Source organism: Alligator sinensis, unplaced genomic scaffold (assembly GCF_000455745.1).
Source record: "Alligator sinensis unplaced genomic scaffold, ASM45574v1 scaffold307_1, whole genome shotgun sequence".
Classification (NCBI taxonomy): domain Eukaryota; kingdom Metazoa; phylum Chordata; order Crocodylia; family Alligatoridae; genus Alligator; species Alligator sinensis.
The window spans coordinates 158,464-168,124 of NW_005842115.1; the positions used below are offsets into that span (position 1 = coordinate 158,464).

The window sequence follows — 9,661 nt, forward strand, 5'->3', positions numbered from 1 at the left end:
CTGCTGGAGAGACGGGGTCAGTTCCAGTATGGCAAAGCTTGAGAGATCCTGGTCCAAGGCGTTGTTTTTTGTAAAAGCGATTTCAGAAGGTTCAGAAAAAAATCATCTCTCCCCAGGATTTTGCTGAGGAAGGGATGACTAAAGATAAGTTTGAGGACTGATGAGGGAGAACATGGAGATAGGAATCTATTGCTGCCCTTTCCTGATCTTGTGACTGCCGAGGAAAGTCCCAAAGGATATTGAGTGGCTGCTGCTTTGTGTGACCCTGTATTTGGGAGTCAGGTGGGGATGAAATGATGAAGCCAGGAGGAGATGATTTGATTCCATATCAGGGAATGTAATCAATACACTGGGTCTGAGATCTTCAATGCCCTTAGACGCCTGGGTCCCATGACAGCGCCCACCACTCTAAGTTGGGTGCCTACACATGAGGAGAGTTCAGTATCTCAGTACCACAAAAGCGAGTTCTGTGCAAGGAGATTTCCCAAGATAACCAATGGAAAATTCCAATGAGGGATATATTTTAAATCCCACTCTTCTCAGCATGGGCACCTTATTCAAGATCAAGGAGGGGTATATCCTTCCACTCAGGATTTCCAGCCCTCCTCCCTGTCCTGGCAGTAGATGTCCCTGGATCCTAATTCCTAGTGCCAGTTCCCAAATCCAGATAAAGGTGAGTGGCTTGGGCAATGGTTTAGTGAGCCATCTATATATAGAAACCCCTTCCCTTCAGATGTACTCTTGAGTGAGTAAGTCCTTTCTTTCAAAGACCTAGGATGGATATCACCTTTGATTCCATAGTGATGGAGCCCTATTTCATCCAAGAGCTTGGTGGGTAGAGCTCTCACCCAGCCAGTGCAAGGCTTGGATTTAATTCCCTCCTCTGGCTAAGGGGATTCAAATCCACATCCTCGACCTCCAAGGAGGGTGCCCTGGCCCCTAGGCAAAAAGTCAGACTTTCACTCTCCTCTTCTAGCCCATGAGTCTTTTATTAGTCTGCAATTTGGAATACCTTCAGTGTCATTATACAAACACCTCACAGCTCCTGACAAATTCACCCTCTGCTAGAAGTGTTATCATCTCCATGTTACAGATGGGGACCTGACGCATAAACATTTCCAACACAGTTCAGGAACAGAAATTGGGACCCATTTCTAAGTCAAGAACAGAGTCTTAACGACAACCCCTCCCCACAGCCCAAGAGGGGAGACTTAGTGGCATAGATTTTGACTTTGAGGTATTTACCAATTGTAAGGTCTTGGAGAGAGAGATGTATCTGGGGAAAAGTGACTAGATTACTATAGATGACAAGATTAAAGCTGGGTCTGCAGAACTGGCTGATGAGGCACAAAAATTGCTGCGGTAAGATAGAGAACGTGACGGAGGACTAGGAGAACAGTCTGTTGTGTTTGCACATTCGGATGTAGCATAACAATATTTCCAATACTGTTCCTTCATGGCAAGAACTGTCACCGCTAAGCCTCTGCACTGCCATTCCTATAGGTATAAATATCTGATTTTTACCTAAGCTTTTGCCCGGCTGTCAGTACATTGCTATATTAATGGTTTTGTTTTTCTTTGATCTGATTAAAAACTTCATGGCTCAAAATTTAATGCAAAGTTTATGCCATGAATTAATTTTAAAAAAGCCTCATCATGCATGTAAGTGCAATCTTCACATTTCTATAGCAGTGATCATTAAAGACAGCCCTTTCACCAGGAGCCTTAATGAAAAATCACATTCAGGTCCCTGACACCTACTTTCTAATTAATGAAGGCCTAATTAGGAACTGTATTTTGTCTCAGAAATCTTTAGCTGAATAATAGATAGGTTTGGGGTATGGATATTAAATGTAATGATGCGGTCCCTTGATGGATGCTAACCTACTTCTACTGTGGAACGTATGAGTTCACTCCAGCTTGACTGTGGTGCATAGCCAAGTGGCTTTAAGTGAACAAGTAAAGAGATCTAATCCTCTTACACTGAGGACACATACACAAACTTTGCTGCAAGGGGACAGAAGCCATTGTTTCCTATTTTCCAATGCAATATTTCAGAGCTGAAGACATTTTCTTGTCAGTATTCATTTAAGGAGGAGGGTACCCCATTCCCCTTGATCTCCATGGTACTTCCTGCCAGCATTTTAATACCACCCCTTGTTTATAGCCTTGGGAGTATGCTGTGGCTGCAAAGCCTGAGAGTAGCACTGTCAGCTGTGGAAAAAATGTTGCTTTCTGGTGTTGCTTTAACAAAAGATGGTGGGAAACAATCACTTAGTTGCTAAGAGCCAGAAGACCGACTCAGAGAAATAGCAACTTCTTAGTCAACATGTCTGCACCCTGTGTGGAATCAGACTGGGAGCTGCTGACTTCAGGGGTATTGACTGCAACTCCTTATTACTCCTTTTAGTCGTACAGAGCCAGCGCATCTGAAAGCGAGACTGATTGTTTGGATGGTGCACCATCCGTAACCGTTAGAAGATTCTGCCAGCGCAGCATGCTTATCACTGGGGACGGCATGTGAGCAAGGCAAAAAATACATCGTGACATTCGGTCTAGGCTGAGTTAGCAGCCCCAGCAGGTGGAAAGGAAAAAAATCCCTGATGAAGTGAGGGAATGTCAAGTCTTTATTTAGGTTGCCGTTTTCTCCCACTGGGGGGAAAAGTACCGTTTTTTTTAATTGATATCACCACTGCACACAGTTGGGTTTATATTTTGGTGGCACATGGCTGGGTGTTCTGGGAGAACCTTTGCTCTGTATGCTGCCTTGCCTCATGGTCCACTAGTCTGACCTTCAGTAGCTGCTCTTAAAACTGTCAGGTTATGCAGGCCTCTGTCTAATGGAGCAAGTTAGGAGGCACTGAGTTCAGGAATGGCATCGGAGTCTTCTAGAGTGATACGGTGTCTTTTAGAAGCCGTTTGTCTGTGATTATTTATTCTGTATGTATGCACAGAGGTGCCGATAGGCACGTCATACAAAAGCAAATAAACGTGGACACTGCCATCCCCGTTTTATAGCACCGCTTTTCAGAACCTAAAATGAATATTCCAATAACTCAGTGTTTATATAACAGCAGCCCCCACAAGCTGGGACCAGAGCCAAGCCCTGATTGCTACAGACGATGTACAAAAGAATCACACATTGACACTGACATTTTTGCTGTTCTGAAAATTGTAGAACTTGGAGTCTTTTTTGAGATCTCGTTCTTTTTGTTTAAAGGTGTCTTGGTATCTTGGCGCTGATAGTACTGGTACTGGTGTTTTTAATAAGGACTTCCTACTTCATGAACCTTTCCCCCCGTACTTTCCCTCCTCTTTACCCTGCAAGGATTTATGCTGTGTTCAACACTGATATATTATGCTGCCACAAAGCAGATTATCATAGATTATGATTTAATGGCAGGGTCACACTTTCAGGCTTCACTGATTATTTCGCACTTGCAAAATATGCCCAGGTGCATGCAGATGGATACCACTGAAAACAATCTCTCTCTCTCTCTCTCTACATATATATATATATATGTAGAGAGAGAGAGAGAGAGATCTCAATGTCAAGAAGTGTAAAGTGCTCCACCTCGGGACAAGAAACCCCCAACACACCTACAGGCATGGCAGCACTAAACTGACTAGCACCAAGAATGAAAGGGACCTGGGGGTAATAATAGACCACAGTGTGAATATGAGCGGGCAGTGCAAATGTATATATATGCATAGTTTCATAATTGTTTGGGGCCGGAAGGGACCTTACAGATCATCAGGTCCTGCATGTGGGCAGGAAAGACTGCTGGGATCAAATGATCCCAGCAAGATAGGTGTCAAGACATTTTTTTGAAGATTGCTAGGGTGGATGACTGTATATGTATAGATTCATAGATTGTAAGGCCAGAATGGACCTTGGAAGATCATAAATATTTGAGAAAGCCCACTTGCATTCTTTGAATGTCACGGATGTCCCATTGATGTTGGATGCATGACAAATGCAGAATTAGGATGCTGGTTACTTGTTAGGCAAATGGTAGATGTCAAAACTATGCCCTATTTTTTCTTGGACTTTGTTGAACACATTAAGAGTATTTTTTTTAAACTTCCAAACAAAACAAAAAGATGATTCTGAACGGAGTCTAAACGTGGTTACTTCATTATTACAGTCCACTCATGGAGAAAAACAAGGAAACTGTTTAGTTTAAGCATATAATTAGGACTGTTACAAGAGCAGGCTCTGGGTGGTCTGGCCCAATAGTGAAGGTCAGGAGTTAGAAGCAACCAAGACTGGGAGCCCAGGTGATGAACCAATGCAAAAAGCAAGATCCAAAAGGCAATAGCAAGAACAGAAAACCAGAAGGAAGGAACCAAAGTAAAAAAACAAAACAGGAGTCAAGAGCCAAAGCCAGGAACTGGGAACTGGGATATGAGTTCAGGAGCAAGGCAATAAGCACACTAGAAGTCTATGGGGTAGGCTGAAGTCCGTGACCAAACATAGACTTCAATATGCAAAGCAGGCATCATATGGTATGCAGCCTGCCATGTGTCAGCTGGCCAGTCAGACTCCATGGATCTGACAAGGATGGACTCAAGCTATAAAGGAGGTTTAAAAATAACCAAAGACAAAATAGAAGATAATTTATAGAGAATAATCTCAAATCATCTATCAGTCAAACGCTTTTATCTTCTATCAGTCAAACGCTTTTATCTTCTTCATAAAGGCATATTTTAGATACTTGTCAGGGTTTCAAATTAAATTTCCATATTGAAGGACTGAATGAATGAATGTCTCATGGCCAGATCATAGAGAGATGACATCCAAGTCAGGGGGCAGACCCACCTCAGAAGGCTTGAGGTAGGAATCAAGCTGGGGACCAAGATACAGAAGTTATGGTCAGCACATTACCAGAGGGAAACAGCACATACAGAGCATGTTTGGGGTGGGAAACAGCACATACAGAGCTTTTGAAAACAGTTTGAAAAAAAAAATGGGTCAAGTTTTGGACTTTCCAGCCTTGGAGGGGTGCCAAACACCATATGGCTTTATATTCCCTACATATGAGGCAGTTCAACGTTCCATTAGAGACAGATGGTGTGGGATCCATAAATGAGACACAAAGCTTTCAAAACCCCAGATTCTCAGACTGATGTCCAATGTGGTTAGCTCAGTGAAAGTGCATCTTTAATGTTATAGCTATGGTATGTTCCCGTCTTTGAATGAAGTAATCTCTTTAGATTTTAATCAATGCAAACCTCAGGCACATGAATAAGAAGTTTGCATCGGAGCATATAATACAGGGGCAAGGCTGTGTTAAAGTTTGGTCTGAAGTGGGCTGTATTCACACATTCAAATGATCTAGGAGAATTATCCCAGACTTGTTTTCCTGGTAGGAAACCTTACCTAGAGACTTCTGAACAGACATTCAGATGCTGAGCCCATGAAGAGCAGAGAGTTTGCAGTGCTGACAATGTGCAACCGGGGGGCGGGGGGAGGCCTGTGTATGCATATAAGTGTCCTCTGCAGGCTCCTTCATTCTGCCTAGAGACAGATGGCAACAGTGCATAGGGCCACCTTGATTGGCTGTCCCAGACTGCTCAGACTCAGCCTGTGTCTCCTTTCTGCACAATGTGGAGATTGTGAAGGGGGCATGCTCTGCTCCCTGCTTGGCTGAAACAACCAGTGAGTGAAACACTTGTCTCCCTCAAAGGAGCAGCAGGAGGAAAGCATGCTGAGATGTTGGAGGGCTGTGCTGTGGCTTCTCTCAAAAGAGAATGTGGACAAAAGTTCAGTCACCCAAGACAAACTCTCCAAGGAGTAATTTAACCTTAGTTGTTCCTGGATTATTTTTCTCCTGGAGTGGCCATTTTTGCTCCAAAAAAAAAATCCTAAACTTCTCTCTGTATGCTTGTGGTTCCTCCTGGGAAAGCAGTGACTCTCCCAGGAGAAACAGAATGTCAATACTTGGCCATGGAGAGCACTCTGCTAGGATTTTAAGATTTAGAAACATTTTGGAGCGATTCCTCCCCCTCCTCCCCCAATTTGTTTATGTTGTTTCGTGTGTACAGCAATTATCTGAATGTATGTTAGACTTGAGTAGGTATGTTTTGTGCTATGCCTGATGGGATATACCAATCAGGCCCACAGAGTATAGCAAAACTTTAAGTTAATTGTTCCAAAGAAGTCCAGGTGAATTCCATGCAATCAATCAATTACAGAAGATGTTCTGCCAAATTAGACCTTCCTTACAATAAGCTGTGAGCATAATAAGTTTAGGTCTCTGTCCTTGTGTAATTTAACTCTAGATAACATTTTGCATCAGGAACTACAGTAACAATATTGTGTTTCATCTGCTTTAGTTACTAGGTGAAGAGAGATTTCAAGACATAGAAAAAATTAAAACCATTGGCAGCACATATATGGCAGTATCAGGATTATCACCTGAAAAACAGGTAAGGAACGCTTGAAAACAAACAAAAACAAACACGCAAAGATGTTGCTGTGATACAGCCCTGCAAAGTAAAGGACAGAAGTGTCAATTTTAGCTGTTCAGTATGGTGGTATTTACTAAAAGAAAAGAGATAATTTGATCTTCTAGCAGTTACCAATCATAGTTCTTCTCTAAATGAAAGGCTATTTTATGCTCTGTAGAAGAAACAATGGGTTCTTTCCTCCAACTTAAATTATCGGGCAGATTCTTTTGTCTGTCTCACTGATGCAGATTTAGAATAATTTCATTTATATCAATAGAGTTACTCCAGATTTACAGTAGTGTAACTCAGTGTAAAATGTTACCCTTTGTTTCCAATAAACTAAGTGAAGAGATGATGTTTAAAATAGTGAGTGCAAGTTTCCAGAGATGTAAGATTCTTTTTACGGTAATGTGTGTGTGTATTTAAATTATAACATGCCCATTCCTGTGTACCTGAGTACAGTGTAGCAAACCTGTATATCAAAAAGAAACAGAGCCTGCTAAACCAAAGGCCTAGATTTGGATCTGATTTGCATGGATGCAAATCAAAAGCAGATCCACCGAAGTCAGCAGAGTTAAAACCAATGTAAGTGAGATAGAAATCAGACCTAAAGAGCTTATAGATGGGCAAAGTCGTACACCCTGAACAATCCAGTTCACTAAATGAAAGAGGTCAATTCACATTACATATTGTAAAAAAAGAGGGCAAGGAATAGACCCAGAGGAAAAGAGATGGAGACATAGAGGGTGCGTCCACACATGCAAGCACATGCGCTTGCAGCAGCTCGAATAGGAGCAGCACAAATTTGTGCCAGAGATTTTTGCCTCAGTGCACGAGCCTGAGCATGCACTTTGGTGTGGGGCAAGTTGTGCCACTTGGGGCAAACTGACCCTGCCCAGATCCTCCTGGATCTGCAGCAGGTCCATGACTGGGGATGCTGTCTTCCGGACTGCTTAATACCATTTTAACATTTAATCTATTTCAGGGTAGTTTTAGTATACAGGAAAGGACAGGTGTTTTGTAGCAGCGAAAAAGAGTAACTGAAATTGAAGTTGAACTAAAAGGGGTAACACTGGGTTTTGGCTCCACTGCCTCAAACAGAATGGCTCTTGATTTGCCCTGAGATTTATAAGCATGTGTGCAGCACTCCTGTTTATGTCAATGAATTGAGCAGAACACATGTACTAAAGAACAGGCACCTGAAGAATGATGCTAAGAATAAGATCAGTGTCTGAACAGGGTTATTTGATACAGTTTTCTGTTATAGAAAGAGATTAGATCCATGAGTTCATGTCCCGTTCTTTGTTCCTACATGATGAGTAGAGCCAGTCATTCATTGGGAATTTTTGGTGGTACTTATTCCAAATAACCAGGCCAGACTCTAAGCAGCCTTCACATTAGTGCCTCCTTTGGGAATGAGCACCCTTTCCCTTGAACAACAGCCCCTTGTCTTCTTTTCAGAGGACCCTCTCCCCTCCCGCACCAGTGCTCCTTCTCTGTGCTTCAATGACTACAAATGACCGTAGAGGGTTGCAGCCTCTTCCACATGAATTTATTTGATTCACTAGGGAGAAGCTAGGGAAGAGAGAACACCTCTAGAAAGAGGGAAACAAGGGTTTTTTGTGGTATCTTTTGTTGGACTAACTTTATAGTTGGAAGAGGTATTAGACAAGCCTTTATGTCCAAAGCGCTCTTCAGGTCAGGAGAAGAAGAAAGTGTCACCTAATCAGATAAATACCAGCTTGTGTTAACTCCATATTCAAAAGACGTCACCAAAAAAACCCTTTTTTCTCATACATTTTCTGGACCACTATGGTTACAACAGCACTCCAACCCTACCACCAATGGACAAACAGGCCATTTAGAAGCCTTAAAACAAGGATTCTCTATATCATTAGGTGCTGATGGCCTAGCTTGTCTAATTGTTCAAATCATTTGCCCATTCCTGGACAGACCCTTCTGGGACTGGCACCTTTTCGGCACAGAATAAAGGTGCTGCTTCTGCAAAAGGGAATTCTCTCTGCTTTTTCCTCCCTCCATTTCCTTCCTGCTTTCCCTTTGCTTTCCTGCCTCTTGCTCTTAATGATCTTTCCTCCTAACCCACATTCTCTCTTTCCTATCCTCACTCCCCTTTAGCTGCTGTAGCTTTATCAATCTCCTGCCTATTCTCATTATTACCCATCAAATTCCTGATGTCAAACAAGGCATCCTTCTGTATGTCTCAGCAAGGCATCTCTGAACTGAAATACATAAACAGCACAACATAAATGGAACGTGTTACCTCCCCATTAACATTGAACTACCTCTCTGGGACTAATAGGGCATGTTGAGGTTGCTCCTATGAATTATAATTCCATCTACTTATCTCTTGAGGGACAGCTGTTTTATAGACAAATGCAAAATGCATGTAATGAATTCTGTTTTAATTCACTCTTCAGCAATGTGAAGACAAATGGGGACATTTGTGTGCTCTTGCTGACTTCTCCATAGCTCTGAATGAAAGCATACAGGAGATCAACAAGCATTCATTTAACAACTTTGAACTTCGCATCGGTGAGTACAGCGTGAGCACTAGAAAGGAAATGCAGGGTTTTCCAGCATCCAGCTCTACCTACACAGACATTTAATGGAGTTTGGCCAGGTGCACAGGAGTTTAGGGGCTTCAGTTATTTTGTCTGGTGTGGTCAGGTGGAATTCATGGTCAGAAATGGAAATCAGAACCCAGGTCCCTTTTAATTGGCCTAAGAGAGACGTAATTTTAGCAATTCTTAGATCTCTTTTGCAAGCCAGGAATGAGTGGCTCAACAAGCACGCTCTTCAGCACATCTGACAGAGAAGCAATGTAGTGTAGTGGTCTACTCAGGAAATGGGAGACTGGTCAGACCCTGGATGTGACACGGACTCTCCTTTTCTTCTTTCTCATCTACCTTCTCTGCCTCAGCTTCTCCCTCTGCAAAAAGGAAATAGCAGGTTACCCTGACCACTGCAAATTTTCTTTCAGCTTCACACAAAAATGACATACCAGTTCTGACTGGGCCTGTAGGGTCAATAATGTTTTCAAATTGCTGTCATGGGGAACTTGAGGTCATGGGTAAAAAAACAAGTGCAAGATACAGAAGTGACAGGCTGAATGCAAGGTACATAGCAATAGCACTCCTATACCTGACAGTCTGATTGGATTGACTGAGCAGGACCAAAGCACACTCAG

The 9,661-nt window shown here is 42.5% G+C and overlaps 1 protein-coding gene across 1 annotated transcript in view; it reads left to right on the forward strand.

The window, feature by feature from the left end:
- The window catches only part of ADCY8 (adenylate cyclase 8), a 155,713-nt gene that overhangs the window by 144,705 nt on the left and 1,347 nt on the right, over nucleotides 1-9,661 (forward strand). The window contains exons 16-17 of the mRNA XM_025205410.1: nucleotides 6,340-6,432; nucleotides 8,892-9,006. Of these exons, the coding sequence (XP_025061195.1) occupies nucleotides 6,340-6,432; nucleotides 8,892-9,006 (208 nt within the window). The remainder of the gene's footprint in view (nucleotides 1-6,339; nucleotides 6,433-8,891; nucleotides 9,007-9,661) is intronic.